Raw genomic sequence first — 16,915 nt, 5'->3', positions numbered from 1 at the left:
CACGTGAGCCCTTCATTCCCCTCATACTCTGAGCCTCCAGAGACTCGAATCAGCCCCAATTCTGAGCCTCCGGGAGCTTAGAACTGCAGGGGGGCCTCCCCTACCCGGGGGCTTTTCACCTGCCCTTGCCTGGGAGCCACTTGCTGTCCCAGAATGAGTAACAGGAGTCCCCGAGTAAAGGACTAGAAGCGCCCACAGGGCCACCCCCATGGCAGACCTGGATGCATGCCCAGGCATTCCCCAGGGGGCTCCCCACATCCTGCTGCCCCCAAGAAATCCTCTGGAAACCACATGTCATCGCTTTAATACTGTGTAATAGTTTCTTTTAAAATACAGTCTCTTCTGAGGTAGACAGACCACAACTGCAGAGCATCGTCAGACAGGAGATAAATACGTCCATGTACAACACGCAGCAAAATGAGGTAGAAATGGTTACAGCTGGAGGAGAGGACCCCAACCCCAGGCTGGGTAGAGGAAGAGGAGGGCCAGCTTGCCAAGTCTGCCCTCCCCCAACCCCTGCCCCTGGATTCTTTGGTATGCCCCCCCAGCACTGCGGAGCTGGACCTGCCCTTCCCCCCACCCGCCCCAGTGCCCACGAGGTAGGTGCTAGTAGCCTGGGGCTGTCTCCTTGTGCAAAGTTCCCCAAGGCCGGTAGAGGAGGCGGTGGCGGCCCTGGGTCTCCGTGAGCTCCTCCCCCGACGCCCAGCTGCCTGCCTCCTGAAGGGAAGGCTGGGATCCCAACCCCACCTCCCCATGCCCTCCATCCCCCCCACATACACACACCTGAGAGAACCTCCTCGCGCCCTGCTCCCCAAGGGCCCTTCACGGCAGCGCCCACTGCCTGCGAGGCACCAAAGCCTGCAGCCGGCCAGCCCCGAGGGGAGGAGGCCCAAAAGACCGAGGAGGAGGAGGGAGAAACAGCAGCCTTCCCGCTAGCACCCCTAGGCCCGCACAGGCCCGCAGCACCTTGGCACCTGAAATGTCCCCCGTGGACACCTTTCCAGCTGGGAGTGGGAAATGGTACAGAGACTGTAGGAGCTAAACGGGTGGGCGAGCAGGGGAGGGGGGAGGCAGGAGGGGGGTGAGGACGTGCACCCTACTTCGGAGCAAAGGTCAGAGTTGTGAGATGGGCTCCCTGAGGGGGAGAGAGACAGGCTGAAGCCCCTCCAAGGAAGGCTGCTGGGAAGGAGAGGAACACTGTTCTCACAAGGAAGGGCCCCCAAGCCCGGCTTCTGGTGCAAAGTTTGGGTGGGAAACCCCCAAGGTCAGGGAAAAACAGTGTGCCCGGCTCCTTCACCCTCTGGCAGCCCCTGAGTCCCCCAAGCTAGGACCCTAGGGTAGCGAGACAGGCACGCTTCCCCACAGAAGGTTCCTCTGTAACGGGTGCCCGCTCCTCCTCGGGCCCCCCCCAGGGAACCTGAGGCTGTGGTCGGGTGTGTGCCCACCCAGACCCGTGGCCACACCGGCTTCTCTCTGGAGGGAACACTCCTCACATGCGTCACACAGGGCCGCTGCCGAGGGAAGGGAGGGCCGGGTGAGTCGGCCTCTGGGGGCCTTTCTGGCCAGGGCACCTTCCCGCTCGGACACTCTCTTTCTGGATCTGGGGCGGAAGAGGGGGCAGGGAGCATCCCTCCGGATGGCCCTAAACAGAGAACAGTAGCTGGGGGACGGGGCTCAGGAGGAGCGCAGCAGGACCTACCTACATCTTCGCAAATCCCACAAGCCACTCCCTATGCCCCTGCCTCCAGCCTCCAGCCTTGGACCGGGGAGGAAGCCCTAGAAATACATTCCGCTTCTGTCCCAGGAAGAGCAGGGGTTCAGCGGGGCTCTGGGTCTTCCTGTCCCCTTCCCCACAACCTTCACTTTCCGGGACTTCTGGGAGCATTTGCTCCCTGGGCAAGGGGGTGGGGGGGGGGGCGGGGGCAGGGAACACGCAGGAGAGCAGCCAAAGTCTAACATTCTTTCTGAGGTCAGTTTCTTCCTGAGTTGTCAAAATAAAACGAAAAACAGCAAATTCTACACATCTTACAAAAATAAGAGGCCTAAAATATTAAACAAGCTACATTTCTGGGATTTCCCCCCTCAAAACAAACAAACAAACAAAAACCCTTCTTTGGGTGGTTTTTTTTTTTTTTCCTTTTCTTTTTTCTTTTTTTGCTAGCCCTCCCCCCCAGGACCCAAGGATACAGCTGGGTGAGGGATAACGGGGGGGGGGGGGGGGACTCCCCAGCCCCTCCTCCTCAGCCCCTGGACTTCTAGATCTGCCAAGGGGCAGACACTGCATTCTTTTGAATGAGAAGGACCAAGAGAAACAGGCTGGAAAGCAAGGGATGGAGACAGAAGCGCGGGGGGTGATGGATGGAGAGCCCGGGAAGGGGGGGGCGGAAGAGGGACAGGGCCAGGGCCAGCGAGCGAGGAGGTCAGTGACAACGCCAGGGAGAGAGAGAACCACGCGAATGCAGGGGGGAGGGGAGGGAGGGAGGGGGAGGAGGAAGGGGGGAAGGGGGAGGAGGGAGGGGGAGGAGGGAGGCATTCGGCGAGCCCAGACCAGAGGGCCCTGGCGGGGCCGCGGCGGGGGCGCAGGAGTTCCTAGGCCCCGGGGGCCGGCCCGTCCCGGGTGGGCGCAGCTTCCCGTCCGCAATAAATAGGAGAAACCTGAGTACACGGCGCGCGTGGCTTCGACCCGCCCAGCAGACGCACCTTCCCGCCCGCGCCCGCGACGGCAGCCCCCGCCCTCCCGCGGCCCCCGCGCGCGCCGTCAGTGTCCCGAGCCGTACATCTTGTCCCACTCCACGTACGAGTCCAGGTCCTTGGGGGAGGCCCTGGGGCCCACCTTGGCGAGCGCCGCCTCCAGGTCCTTGTAGGCGAGGGGCCGCTGCAGCCCCGGGAGGCCCGCCCCGGCCGCCGCCTGCCGGCACAGCTGCGCCAGCTCGGCCCCGGAGAAGCCCTGCGTGCCCTGCGCCAGGGCCGCCAGCTCCCGCTCGCTCAGCGCGCAGCCCTGCTGGGCCAGCGCCCGCTGCAGGATCTGGCCGCGCGCCGCGGCGTCGGGCAGCGCCACGTAGAAGCGCAGGGCGAAGCGCCGCCGGGTGGCCTCGTCCAGCGCCGCGGGCCGCGCCGTGGTGCCCACCACCAGGACGCCGTCCGCCCCCGGCCCCGCGCCCGCCCCCGCGCCCGCGCCCGCGCCCGCGCCGCCGCCGTCCAGGCACGCCAGGAGCGGCGCCTGCAGCGCGCCGTCGTCGCGGCCCGGGAGCAGCGCGTCCAGCTCGCTGATGAGGAGCACGGAGGGCGGGCGGCGGCGCGCGGCGGCGAAGGCGGCCCGCAGCAGGTGCGCGCCCTCGGCGGCGCCCGGGCCGGCCAGCGAGCCTCCGCGCAGGCGCAGCAGCGTGGCGCCCAGCTGCGTGGCCAGGCAGCGGCCCAGCAGCGCCTTGCCCGCGCCGCGCGGCCCGAAGAGCAGCAGCGTGCGCGGGGGGCGCGGGCCGCCGGGGTAGGCGGGCGGCCGGAGCCGCGGCCACACCAGCTCCTCCTCCAGCGCCGCCTTGAGCGCGGCCTGGCCCGCCACGTCGGCCCAGTGCACCGGCGGCCCGCGGTCCAGCATCTCGCTGGCCGCCAGCTCCGCGGGCCCCGGGAACTTCTCAAAGGGCTCGAGCTGCGGGCCGTAGGCGGGGGCGCCCAGGCCCTTGGGCGGGCCCCCCCCGCCGCCCCCGCCGCCCCCGCCGCCGCCGCCGCCGTACTTGGCCGCCGCCTCCCCCGCCGCGCCCGGCGGCTTGGGCCGGAGCCCGTTGCCGCGACAGTCGCCGGCGTCCGCGGCGGGGTAGGGGGCGCCGTCGGCCGCGGGGGCCTTGGCGGGCTCGTAGGCGCACTTGCGGTAGCGGCCCTCGGCGCCCTCGGCGGCCGCCTTGCGCTTCAGCGCCCCGGCCTCGGGGGCCCCGGGGAAGCCGTAGGAGGCGGGCGCGGGCGGGGGCGCGGGCGGGGGCGGGGGCGCGGGCAGGGGCGCGGGCGCAGCCAGGCCCGAGGCCAGGTAGGGGCCCGCGGGCGGGGGCGGGGGCGGGGGCGGGCCCGGGGGCGGCGGGAGGGCCCCGTAGCCGGGCTGCGCGCCGTAGCCCCCCGCCCCGTAGTTGTACAGCGGCCCCGGGGGCGCGTAGCCGGGCGGGGGCGGCGGCGGCGGCGGCGGCGGGGGCTGCAGCAGCGCGGCCGGGGGCGGCGGGGGCTGCGCGCAGTAGCCGGGCGCCAGGTACCCCGCGCCGTAGGCCGGGCCGTACTCGGGCGCCGCCGCGGGGCCCCCGCACGCGTTGCCGGCGTAGAGCGGCTCAGGCAGGGCCCCCGCCAGGGCCGGCGCGCCCCCGAGGCCCCCCGAGCCGCCCCCGCCGCCCGGCTTGGCGCCCGCGAGGCCGTCGTGCAGCGAGGCCAGCGGGTAGGGCGGCTCGGGCGCCGGCCAGGCCTCGGGGTCGCCCTTGGCGCCGTTGAGGAAGGCGGCGTCGCCGTAGCCGCCCAGCGCGGGGCGCTCGTACGGGGCGTCCAGGACCCCCGAGTACTTCTCGGCGTAGCGCTTCAGCAGGTTGGACGCCGTCAGGGCGGAGATGTCGTCGTGCGCCCAGGCGTAGTGGCAGCGCTGGCGGCCCGCGGCGGGCAGCTCCAACTTGTGGGCCGGCGACGGGGTCGTGGAGGAGACGTCCAGGTGCTGCTCCGGCCACTGGCTCAGCGGCTGCGCGTGTTCCGGTGTCCAGTGCATCCTCGACAGAGCTGCGGGCAGAGGAAGCGGAGCGGCTGCCGAGGGCCTGCGGGCCGCCAGGGCACCCCCGAGGGTCACCCGCCAGGGCCACCCCCGGGCACCCTCCAGGGTCACCCTCCAGACCGCCCTCCAGGGCCACCCTCCAGGGCACCCCCCAGGGCCGCACTCCGGGGACACCCCCAGGCCACTCTCCAGGCCGCCCTCCAGGGCTGCCCTCCAGGGCCACCCTCCAGGCCGCCCTCCCAGGTCACCCTCCAGGGCTACCCCCCTGGGCCACCCTCCAGGCCGCCCTCTAGGCCGCCCTCTAGGGCACCCCCAGGGTCACCCGCCAGGGCCACCCCCTGGGCACCCTCCAGGGCACCCCCAGGGCCACCCCCGGGCACCCTCCAGGGTCACCCGCCAGGGCCACCCCCCAGGCCGCCCTCCAGGGCCACCTGCTGGGGGCACCCCTAGGGCCACCCTCCAGGGCACCCCCCAGGGCCACGCTCCAGGGACACCCCCAGGGCCGCCCCAGGGCCACTCTCCAGGCTGCCCCCCAGGGCCACCCTCCAGGGCCACCCTCCAGGGCTGCCCCCCTGGGCCACCCTCCAGGCCGCCCTCCCAGGTCACCCTCCAGGGCCGCCCTCCAAGGCACCCCATCTGCACCACCTGCCTTGCCTGGCGCATCCCAGGATTAAAGCCATCTGAAAAGACTTTCCTGCGAGACACCTGGACACAGTATGTGTGACCCTGACTTCACCTTGGAGGCAATATGATGGTGGCTTTGTCCCAGCCGCGCAAGCCCTGCCCTCTAGAACGCCCGGTCCCGACTTTCAGACCTAATGCAGTTAAGGGGCAGCCCATGGGTGAGACCCCCACCCCCCGGCCGCCCCGCCGCAGGGAGTAGTCAAACCCAGGTGGGGCTCACTCAGTGAGTCCTGCTTGCCGCTCGCCCACCACCCGCCAGGCGTTGCGGACGCGCCACCTCAGCCTCCCAGAGCTGCCGGATCATGGGCAGAGCCTCGGGGTTCCTGGAAAGCCCCCAGGGGCCAACCCGAGCGTTTACTCCCTCTCCACCCCCTCATCTCCGCCGCCTGAAGTAGGAGCACCCGGGCTCCAGACCCGCTTCTGCACCTGCTGGCTACGTTGCCAGGTGGGTTTCCCCACGACGCGGCACGGACCCTTCAGGGAGACAAGTCCTACTCCAGGGAAGATGGGGCGAAGTTAATACACGTCTAGGAAGCAGGTCACAGACTTGTGTCTGAGATTCCCAGGAACCAAATAACTTTGCAAAACAATAAAACACCACCCTACTCAAAAGAAGCACAAATGTTGCCGGCGGGGAAATCTTGGAACTTTCCCCCATAGACCTCAGGAAGCACACCTGTGCCATGTAACCAAGTGTCGTCTTGGCCACACGCGTGGCAGGAAGGCTCCGCAGGAAGCTCTCACGGAGCCCGGAGCACCAGCGGAGGCGCGAGCCAAAGCCTGGCAGACGGGGTTCAGGCCTGGGGACCGCCCTCCGGGCACGTGGCTCCAGGGCTCGGCCTGAATCTCCAGGACTGCCTGGGCCGGGGCATTCCAGGGCCACTTCGCCAGTGACGACCTCTCAGGCCCAAGCTTCCAATGAGACGCGTTAGACTTACAGGTTCACGTTCTCCCTCCCAGTCGTTACGGGGCGAGCAGTAGCCACTGTGCTGGGTGGGCAAGGGGCAGACCCAAGGGCGAAGGAGATGGTGGGAGGCAGGTGGGAGACAGGCAGGTGGATGACATCCTTCGTGGGGTGGGGAATGGGCCGTGTGTCCGGGGCCGTGGGGCTCAGGGATATGTGCCTTGCCTGGCTGGGAAGGCCTGGGGGGGGGGGGGGGCTCCTGGACTGTGGAAGGTGAGGGGCCAGGTTGGCCGGTCAGGCCTTCAGAAAGCTGGGGCTGGGCTCGCTCACGCCCTGTTCCTTCCTCAGGACACTTTACTGCCACCTTCTGGAAGGCTCTCACAATCAATCTACAAACTGCAGCGCCCGCGGGGTGAGTCGTGCCCCTCCGGGAGGGTTTGTGTTCAGTATGCAACCCGGGTAACTGTACACTGCAAGCCTGGCGGGGATACTAAGAAATCATGGGTCACCGGAGCCTTGGAAGGGGGGGCCCACGGGGGGGGTGTTGATGAGGCTGCGGCCAAGTGGCTTCTGGGGCTCTCCACAGCCGTCCTTAGAGGCAGCAGCCTGTTGAGGCACCACCTCTTGGTCTCGCTACCTCCGGTGGCTGTGACCCGCTGTCAATGGGAGGGGACACTCTGAAGATAAAACCATATTCTGGTCCCCACTGCCCTAAGGAGGGCGTGGGCCGTGGATCCCGAAGCTAAAAAGGGAAGGAGAGTTCTTCGAGGTGTCTCCCCTCCGGCTGGGGGGTGATGCTGGCGACGCTGATGACGGCGGGAGGCTCGGAGCAGAGCCGAGAGCGGAGTGTGAGGGCCGTGGAGGCAGATCCGCGGCTCGCCAGCCCCTGCCGAGAGGGGCCTCCGCGGGACACAGGCCTTACCTGGTGGCCGAGGTGGGCAACCTCCTGGGACGCCGGACGTGGCGAGCGCTTCGGGTCTGCGGGGTTATAACCTAGAAGCTCTGCACATCCAGAGCGCTGGGTGGCTCAGTCGGTCAGGCGTCTGCCTCGATTTCGGCTCAGGTCGCAGCCTCGGGGTCACGAGATCGAGCCCCACTCTGCGCTCAGCGGGGCGTCTGCTGGAGATTTCTCTCTCCCTCTTTCCCCCACCCAGGTCTTCTGTCTAGTAAGTCTTTGGGGGGGTGGGGGGGCAGCCCGGGTGGCTCAGCGGTTTGGTGCTGCCTTCAGCCCAGAGGGTGATCCTGGAGACCCTGGATCAAGTCCTGCATTGGACTCCCTGAGGGGAGCCTGCTTCTCCCTTGGCCTGTCTCTCTCTCTCTCTCTCTCTGTCTCTCATGAATAAATAAATAAAATCTTTTTTTAAGTATTTTTTTTAAAGTTCTACAAATGCAAATACTGTGATCCCAAGGGACCCTAAGCCTTTTTTTTTTTTTTCTTATTTACTGTTATCTGTGCTTTGGCTCCTTAATACGGAAAAAAGAGATTTGCCCTTGATCACACTTAGCCCTAGCCCGCTGGGGGAAAGCACAACCCCTCCCAGAAGGGCACAGACACAGGGAGGAAGGCTCTGGATCTAGACTCAGGCACACACACTGCCCTCGCCCCCTGCCAGACCCGCCGCTCCCCTCCGTCTGCGGGCCGCGGTATCCTCCCTGCCCCTCTGGCTCGGCTCCTGCGGGGCCGCAGCAGCCCCCATTCAAGTCCCCACCCTCACGACCAAACGTCCAGGCCCGGCTGTCACTGAACAGCTCCAGCTCAGCAATTGTGCACTCAGAGTGGGACTCGATCTCGCGACCCCCAGATCACAACCTGAGCCGAAATCGAGAGGCAGACGCCTGACCGACTGAGCCACCCAGCGCTCTGGATGTGCAGAGCTTCGAGGTTACCTCCTGTAACCCCGCAGACCGAAGCGTTCGTCACCCCCAGCCCTGCAAACCTTTCCTCGCAGCCGCAGCCCCACTCGCCTCCCCTGGGATTAGCCCCGTTTAGGGGGCTCCCGGCCCCTCCCTAGAGGGGACCTGTGCCGGCAGCTCAGGCTGCGCCTTTGGCCTCCCCTCGGTCCCCTGGGAGACTGGCCCTGCCATCCCAGGGGTTCCCTGCCCGTTTGGGCCAGGGGCACAGCTGCCCCCGTGCAGCCCTCCGTTTTCACCTGGCCTCCACCCACATCCACCTCGTAGTCCAGTAGGCCTGAGGGGCATCCACCCAGCCTTGACCCCAGTCCAGCGCGGGCCAGGACCTCGCCCCATCCGTGAGCCATGCGTCCCCCCACACCGCATCCGTTCCGCACCACGGCAAGCTGAGTTCCGTGCCGCCTCCAGGAAGGCCTCCTGGACCCGAAATCCCCCACTAGCCGCCAGTCCATCCCTCTGCCCGCCCCGCCCGGCCCTGCTAGGGGTCCGTAAGGCCGCTCACCGGGGGGCGGGAGCAGGCCAGCAAGTTCCGCTGCACTCAGGCACCCACGCTACACCTGAGGCTCCGTCTCCCCCTTCCCCGGGCAGAACAGGGGGCCGGCAGCCAACCAAGGACAGCGAGAGGAGAGGACGGCAGCGGGCAGGGGAGGGAAGGAGGGGCCTTGCCCGAGCGCCGCAGGCACCCGCCCTAGGAGCACACGGATGCCCACGGCGCAGGCCCCGAGCCCACGGGCGGCACGTGCCACCCCCCGCCCCAGGGCCCTTGCGCCCCCTGACCCCCACCCCGGAGCCTCCCCACCCGGAGGGCGTCCTCGGATCGCGGGCCACACTCCGATGCCCCACAGCAGCCGGGGAAGGGAGGAAGGGTCCAGGGACCCGTGTTAGGTCGCGGCTCCGAGTCCGCGCGCCCGGGGGTCGACTCCAGGCTCGGAGCCTTGCTGCGTGACCGAGCAGATCACTGGCCTCGCTGAGCTTATTTCTGCATCTGTGGAAGCGCGTAGCTCACGCCTTGAAGAGCGGCCACGACGATTGGATATAAAATGTGGGGTCCTGGGTGGGGTACAAAATAGTATGACAAGTGGTACGGGTCGGAGCCCAAGCAGTGGCCTCGCCTGGCCGAGTGACTCCAAGTGACTCCCTTGGGGTTGGGGGAACTTGGGAGATGTTCTGTGAGGGAGGTTCCTGTCAGCTCTGACAGGACTGAAGGGCGACCCGGCCCTTCTCAGCATCCCGGCCCTGGAGGCAGGGCCAGCCCCCCCTTTCTGCGCCTTCCACGTGTCCTCTTACGTAGCCTGCGCGAGGCCTCCGAGGTAACTCCTGCAGTTGCCATCCCCATTTTACAGACGGGGAGACTGAGTGCAGGGCGACTGGGACTCCCAAAGTGGTGCAGCTGGTGCAGCTGGTGCAGCCCGACTCAGACGGCAGCAGCACGACCGCGGAGCCCAGCCCCCACCGGCCTCGGTTCTCAGCCAGAGGAAAGCCCGAAGCCCAGGCAGCCTGTTCCAACGCTGTTTCCTTGCTCCTACGGACACACGCTTCGGTATCTGCCTGGGGACGTGGCTGCGCCCCCCCGCCGGGCATTTGCCCTTCAGGTCTGGGTCGGGAGCCTCTGCCTCCGGGGGATCCTGGCGGTGCTCCCCAAGCAGAACTGGCGTCCTCACTGCAAAGCAGCCCGGGAGAAGCTGCCGCTCATAAGCTCCCCTGCCCTAGGCTGGGCTGACAGGTCCCCATGCAAGGGTGCGACCTTCGGGGGGCTCTCAAGGTCAGGCTCCCCATGCAGCTCTTTCTCTGCAGCGCCCTGAAGGCCTGAAGGCCGACTCCACGCGGAGGAGACTGGCACCCGCCCCCCCCCCCAACTCCGCCACAGCCTTCAAACTCCCAGCACCCAGGTAATGGCAGGAGCTCTTGGAGGGGAAGGGAGGGGAGGGGAGGGGAGGGGAGAAGTCTTTAAGTCTCCCTTAAACACCCCCACCCCTGTGTCTAGGAAGCCTTCCAGGACGAGTGGGAGAAGTGGTTTGTCTTCCAAGTGACCAAAACAGTGCCCCGGGGTCAGCACCCCGAGCCCGGCCTGACACAGGTGATGACACAGGCGCCTCTAGTCTTTGTTTGCTGTTCCGGACTCGCAGCGCCCCACGCCCCAGGTGTAAGAGCAGTGGGGGCACTTCCCCTGTGGCTCCTGGGTTCGGCCCGGCATTGCCTTGGAGCCATGACGGTGAAGTGGGGGCGCTACTCAGAAGCCCCTGTCCGGGGCACCTGAGCTCACGTCGGGGAGGCGATCTTCGGGAAAGGCCCTGGGTGATCTCCAAGTGGCGGCTGGTTGCCCAAGGAACCGGCCTCGATGGGGTCACACCACAGTCACACCCACAGCCCGCACCTCCGAGTCCCCTCCGAGTCCCCTCCGAGGCAGAGGCGCTGGAGGTTGAGGACAGTCACCAACAGCCAGTGACTTAACCCCCCGGGGCTCCGCCAAGGCGCCTCCGCCACACCCCAGAGGGACAGGGTCTGGAGAGCCCCGGGGGGGGGGGGGGGGGGGAGGTGGCACGCGGGCCTGCGGCAGGTGCCTCTGCCGTGTGGCCGCTCCCGAGCTATGTCCTTCTACAATCACCTGGCGACCTGGTAGGAGAACTGGTTTCCTGAGTCTGTGAGCCCCTCCAGGACTGGGTCAAAGCCAAGGGAGGGGGTCCCGGGACGCGGGCCCTGGCTGCAGCCCGGTGGCGGCATCCGGCGGACAGCTCGGAGCCCTCACCCTGTGGGATCTGATGCCACCTCCAGGGAGACGGTTCAGCCTCTCGGAGCCCCAGCTGGGGTGACCTAGGAGGCTGACCTGTGGACCCCCCGACGTGGTGTCCGCAGCGAGCACCTGGCGCCGCGGCGAGAGAGCGAGGAGGGCCGGGCGGGCGCGGAGAGGGTCTTCCCCTGGCACAGGCCTGGGCGCCCCCGGCCTCCCCTCCCGCGGCCGTCACCGCGACTCCCCGCGACTCACTGTGACCGGGGGCGAGGCCGGACCCCTCTAGGCCTCCCTGGCTTCAGGGGCAAAGGACGGTTGGGTGGGGGGCGGACGGCGCCCTCCTCTCTCCCGGGAAGCGCTTCAGGTCAAGTCTGTGCGAGGTGCGGTGGGGAGGGCCCCTCGCCCGCGGTGCCGGCGCCCCTGCAGCTCCCTGAGGAGCCCCGACACCCCCTCCGGATCGTAGAGAAATTCTCGGATTCCGGATGCCGTTACCCACGGTCGGGCCCGGCAGCTGCGGCGGCTGCAGACCCGAGGGATGGGCAAGGCCGCCCTCCTGGGCAAGCTCCTCGGCTCCATTATCTCAGCCGGGACAAAGGGGCCGGAGGGAGACTCCCATTGTCGCGGCCTCTGGAAATCCCATTAATCTATTCACCGCGGCTCCCACAGGCCTTTTGTCCCAGGCTTTTTGTCTACTGCTCGCCACTGGTGCCCTGGGGATCTCTGGCCGCCTGGCAGTCCCCCCCAATCCCCTGGGCCCTGCCTCCTCGTGCCAACCCCCAGTGACTGCAGTGGGGGGTGGTGAGAGGACCCGAGGCCTGGTCACCTGCCGCAGCCTTGCACCTGCCGCACAGGAGCCTCTGCCCGGGTCTAGGCTAGAGAGCAGCCCCCAACACAGCTGGACCCCCAGACCCTGCCTGGGGACGCCCCCAGGCCTGGCACAGGGCCCTGCGTGGCCAGGGCTCAGTAAAGGGTTCTGAGCCAAAGGAGGCCAGAGGGGCAGCCGCAGGACTCGGCTGCAAGGGCTCCAGCTGGTTCTCTGCAGCCCCCCGACCCCCTGCACCCCGGCTTGTTGCCAAGCAGCCGGCAGACGCTCTCAGGACAGCCGTGTGCCCCACGTCCGGAGAGACGCGACACTTGGACCAGACTGTGACCCACCCTCGGGGCCTCTATCCTCTAACAGGAGAGATCAGGTGAAAGGCACCTAGAATGTGTGTCTGAGGCTGGAAGGCCCCGGGCCCTGGGGCCCTTGAGGAAGACCTGAGCTGGCCAGGAGGGGCTGGCACCTCGGGAGCCGTCCGCGCGCCCACAAGCCCCGCCTAAGCCCACGGTGTTCACTGACCCAACGCTGAGTCCCAGGGGGGAGACGCCGTGTCCGAAGGGGCCACCTCTCTCTGGCCGGCACTTTTCCCGCCTCCACAGGCTGTGGTCAGGCAAGGATGTGAACGGGGAGCCGGGATCAGCTCCTCAGGTCGGAGCTCTCCCTCCCTGTCCCCAAACTCAGTCCTGGGCTGGAGATGGGTACGGAGCTGGCAATAGGTGGCATAGGTGGCAAGGGGGAGGGGAGGGCGATGGGGCAATGAGGACGGGGGCGGGGGGGGCTCCTAGGTGGCTGAGTTGGTTAAGTGTCTGCCTTCAGCTCAGGCCATGATCTCGGGGTCCTGGATCAAGCCCCACATCCGGCTCCCTGCTCAGTGGGGGCCTGCCTCCCCCGTGCCCCCCCACCCCCCTCACTTGTGCAGGTGCACGCGCTCGCGCTCTCTCTCTCTCTCTCTCTCTTGCTCTCGCTCTCAAATAAAACCAAATATTGAAGGAAGGAGAGAAGGGAGGGGAGGGGAGGAAGAAAGAGAGGACTAGAACACATCAGGAACGGCAATGGTCGCGGGGATGTTACCGTTGGGGTGATTCCCCGTGTCTCGGGGCGGGTGGCTTGCCCTCCCTGCTTCCTGTCCGTGAACATCCCAGGCTTCTCTGGTCCCTCCGGCCACGTAGTGCCACCGACTGCCTCTCCTGGCACACACAGGGCCGCCGGAAATCTAGGCAAGACTCAGCCCTGCTCATCCAGGCCTCGGGACCGCGCACAGCCCCTCCCACCACGAGTGCCCCCCCCCCCGCCCCGCCTGCCCACCTACCGCCGCCCATCCTTGGGACCCCCGCGGGCCCGCCTCCTCCACGTCCACGCTGTCCTATTTATTCCTGGTTCCTCCGCCTGGTTCTCTCTCGAACCCCCTCCAGCCAGGCTTCCCTGCCGCCCCTGCAGCCGCCCGCGCTCGGCCACCTGCTTGACCGGTGGGCAGCCCTCAGCTCAGCCGGTCACCCCTCCTTCCTGCGACTCCTGCACCGGGCTGCGCACCCCCTCCCCTCCAGGCCTCTTCCACGGCCTTCCGGTCCCCGCCGACCCCCTCCCCACCCCAGCCTCCAAATCTATCCTGAATGTAACCATCCCTCACCTGGATGCCTCCCCCTGCCTCCCCCTCTGTTCTCAGAATAAAAGCCAACGTCCCGGGCGCCTGGGTGGCTCAGTTGGGTAGGCGACAGACTCTTGGTTTCGGCTCAGGTCGCGACCTCAGGGTCCTAGGATGGAGCCTGCATCAGAGGAGGCTCCACGGAGCAGGGGAGAGTCTGCTTGAGGATCCCCCTGCCCTCGTGCGCGCGCGCACACACACACGTGCCCTCTCTCCCAAAATAAACAAATGAAATCTTAAAAAACAAAAAAGCCAACATCCCGGGCACCTGGCCGGCTCAGTCAGTAGGACATGGGACTCTCGGTCCCAGGGTGGTGAGTTGAAGCTCCACATTGGGTATAGAGATGACTTACGTAAGGCAGCGTCCTCACAGTGGCCACCAGGTCCACACCCTTGCCCCCCCCCCCCCCCCCCCCCGTACACACACCCTCAGGGCTCTGTTCAGGTGTCACTCCATCACACGCTGTCCCCCTCCACCTGTAGTCCTTCGTAGCACTCATCATCATCTGCCATACTGGTTGTTCTAGTGTCCAGTACCTACTAGAAAGTTCCAGGAGGTCCAGGACACAAAGGTTTAAAAGTCGCATGTTGGGCAGCCCAGGTGGCTCAGTGGTTTAGCGCCGCCTTCAGCCCAGGGCCTGATCCTGGAGTCTCTGGATCGAGTCCCACGTCGGGCTCCCTGCAAGGAGCCTGCTTCTCCCTCTGCCTGTGTCTCTGCCTCTCTCTCTCTCTTTCTCTCTGTGTCTCCCATGAATGACTAAATAAAATCTTAATAAAAAAATAAATCAGTTGCATGTTACTGTTTCCTCCTCTTCTACCCTCTGGTTTTGTTCATTGTGTATCACAAGCACCTAGGAGCGTGCCTGGCACACAGTAAGCCGTTAACAGACTGTCGGATGGATGGATGGATGGATGGATGGATGGATGGATGGATGGATGGATGTTTGGGCTGACAGATGAGCGGAGGCTGGAAATTGCCTCTGTGTCAAATGTTTTAAAAGGGTGACTACATTTGAGCCCACGCGAGATGGGTGGCAAGAGGCAGAGCCAGGGAGGCCCCTCAGGAGTGGAGAGGGGAAGGGTGTCTGGAAGGGCAGCTTGTGTCTGTGGACACCAGTGTCTGTCCAGCCCCGAGTTGGCTGGACTTGAGCACCCAGCCCAGCCCCCAGGGACCCCCACCTGGCCTTTTTTTTTCCCCCAAATCTTCCTCCTTCTCTCTTCCCCTTATTAGGCCTCTGGGAGAGGACAAAAGGGGCGCTGGAATTCCCATCAAAGGCCACCGGACACATGGTAAAGAGATTAGGACCCTTGGGATCCCGCTTCCTCGAGGTAGTGAGGCCTCCCCGCCAGTCTGGCTCCTCTCTGGGATGGGAGGTGTGTGTGTGGGGGGGGTGCTCTGGCCCTGGACTCCTCATATGTCAAATGCCAAACAGCAGGAGGTCAGCGTGAGCAGGGCTGGACCAGCAGCCCCCATCTGGGCTGTGTGTGTGTGTGCACATGCCGGGGGGAGGGGAGAGTGCAGAAATCCCTGCCTGTGTCCGCGGTCAGGGCCACAGACAAGCTGTGACCATCTGCTGTCTCCCGGAGGGGCCAGTCCGGGGCCCAGCACCCTTGGGGATAACCCAGCCCCTTCTCCCAGCCTTCTCGTGTTTGCAGAGAACTTCCACGGCGACCATTCGGTTTCCCCCTCACGTCTCCCCTGCCCGAGACGCCGACTCTCCCCATTTTGACTCTCCCCATTTTACCGAAGAATAAATGGAGGCTCAGGAGGGGGAGCGATTCTGTCACAGTAGGGGGGGCGGGAGCGCTTCAGCCCCTCCTGCCACCCCCTCCCCACCCCAGTCTTGGCCATGGTGCCCGGACACCAAACCCGGGGCTCTTCCATCCACCCCTGGCTTATGCCCCGTCAGCTCAGATGGCCCCACGGCCCCCTCTTCCAGGAAGCCTTCTGGGACCGACACCCTCAAAGAAGCTCTGAGGACACCTGAAAGTCCCGAGCCCTGTACAGCCTCACTCCTTTCCCACCCTGGGCGGTCTGTTGGTTCGGCCCCCTCGTGTCCCAGGACCTCTTAAGGGCGGTGCAGGATTCCCTAACCGCGTGGGATCCCGCCCGGGGCCGTGGTGGCCTGACAGACTGGAGGAGAGCAGGGGACCTGGGCCCCAGAACTCGGCTTTGGAGTCCAGCGCACGGCCCAAGCCGCCACTGCTAGCCACAGGTGGCTCTTCAAGTTCAAATTCATTAAAATGTATGAATGGTATTAAAAATGTAAACCAAAAAATAAAATTAAATTAAATAAGTTAAAAAATGTAAACCATTTATTATTATTTATCAGTTATTAAAAATAAAAATGTACTACGAAAGTTAAATTAAAATTGCAGTTTCTGCGTAGCACTTGCCCCACTAGGAACGCTCCACGGTCCCGCGCGGCAGTGGCTCTGGATGGGGACAGCGCAGCCGACACAGGCCTTTCCCATCATCACAGAAAGTTCCAGCGGCGAGCACTGCTCTGACCTCGGCCAGGGCTCCCCCTGCGGCCAGGGCGCATCCGCTACGGCTGGGGCCTCCGAAGCTTTCTCTTGAACTTGAGTGGAGCCTCCCTTCCTAGGGTCTCCAGGTAAACCTCGCTGTGACTCAGACTCCTTTGCTTGGGATCCCTAGGACGCTGTCTAGCTAGGCAGGGCGCAGTCCCCAGCGTCCCCAGGGGCCCGGGAGGAAGGGGCGCTAGCTGGGCCAGCCCCCCCCCACCAGCCCAGCCTGGCCCGCCCGCTGCCCTCAACCTCAGGGCAGGAGAGGAGGGGCAGGCTGAAAAGGAGAGGACGGTAGGACAGGACAGTTTGTCATCTGGCCCACGGGCTGCGCTTCCTCCCCCCCTCAGCTGCTCAACACCCCTCCCCCCCTCGCCTACCATCCTCATCCTCATCAAATCCCAAGGACAGATGGGGGCCGGCTGCAGGAAACGTGACCACAGTGAAAGCACTCTCAACTGGCAACAGAATCTGGGGGTCACAGCTGGGTCCCCCGAGGCCTGGCCAGTCCCTCCTGCCCGGCCTATGTCAGCCGGGCCTGGGCTACGGCAAATTTCAGGCGAGGGGGAGGACACTCAGGAATCTTAGGGGGAGGTTTAAGAGTCTGTAGGTGCTGGATTATTCCAGCAGACACAGCCCCAGTTAAAAATGCAGTCACTCATGTGGTCACTCATCCATCCCGCCATTCAGCACACGCTGAGTAAGTCCCCAGCACGTCAAGATGTAACAAGAGGATGTAAAGAGGGACAGGTGGGCTCCCCAACCAGCCTGACCAGGTAGCTAGTTCTGGGCTTAATCCTCCACCCAGGCTGGATGAAGATCCTTTGTCTCTGCCCAGTGGTCTGAGCAGGATGGACACCCCCCAACCCCCTCCCCTCAAACAGGCCTGCACACACGCACATGCACACACACACACACACACACACACACACACACACAGTCCCAGCTGCTGCCACGACCCCCCTTCC

At 65.7% G+C, this 16,915-nt stretch overlaps 1 protein-coding gene and 1 long non-coding RNA gene across 2 annotated transcripts in view; one reads left to right on the top strand and one right to left on the bottom strand.

Moving 5' to 3' along the window:
* Nucleotides 1-288: 288 nt before the first annotated feature.
* Nucleotides 289-16,915, bottom strand: part of FIGNL2 (fidgetin like 2) — a 29,123-nt gene continuing 12,496 nt past the window's right edge. The window contains exon 2 of the mRNA XM_072765254.1: nt 289-4,740. Coding sequence (XP_072621355.1) covers nt 2,759-4,729 — 1,971 coding nt within the window. The 5' untranslated portion in view covers nt 4,730-4,740 and the 3' untranslated portion in view covers nt 289-2,758. The remainder of the gene's footprint in view (nt 4,741-16,915) is intronic.
* On the top strand, nt 4,730-7,687 carry LOC140599869 (uncharacterized). Its single transcript, XR_012002859.1, has 4 exons — nt 4,730-6,356; nt 6,669-6,732; nt 6,907-7,254; nt 7,384-7,687. It is a non-coding gene; the product is annotated as an uncharacterized lncRNA (long non-coding RNA).

The sequence above is a fragment of the Vulpes vulpes genome, chromosome 8, assembly GCF_048418805.1.
Source record: "Vulpes vulpes isolate BD-2025 chromosome 8, VulVul3, whole genome shotgun sequence".
Classification (NCBI taxonomy): Eukaryota; Metazoa; Chordata; class Mammalia; order Carnivora; family Canidae; genus Vulpes; species Vulpes vulpes.
This window is presented reverse-complemented; position numbering and strand designations above follow the sequence as displayed.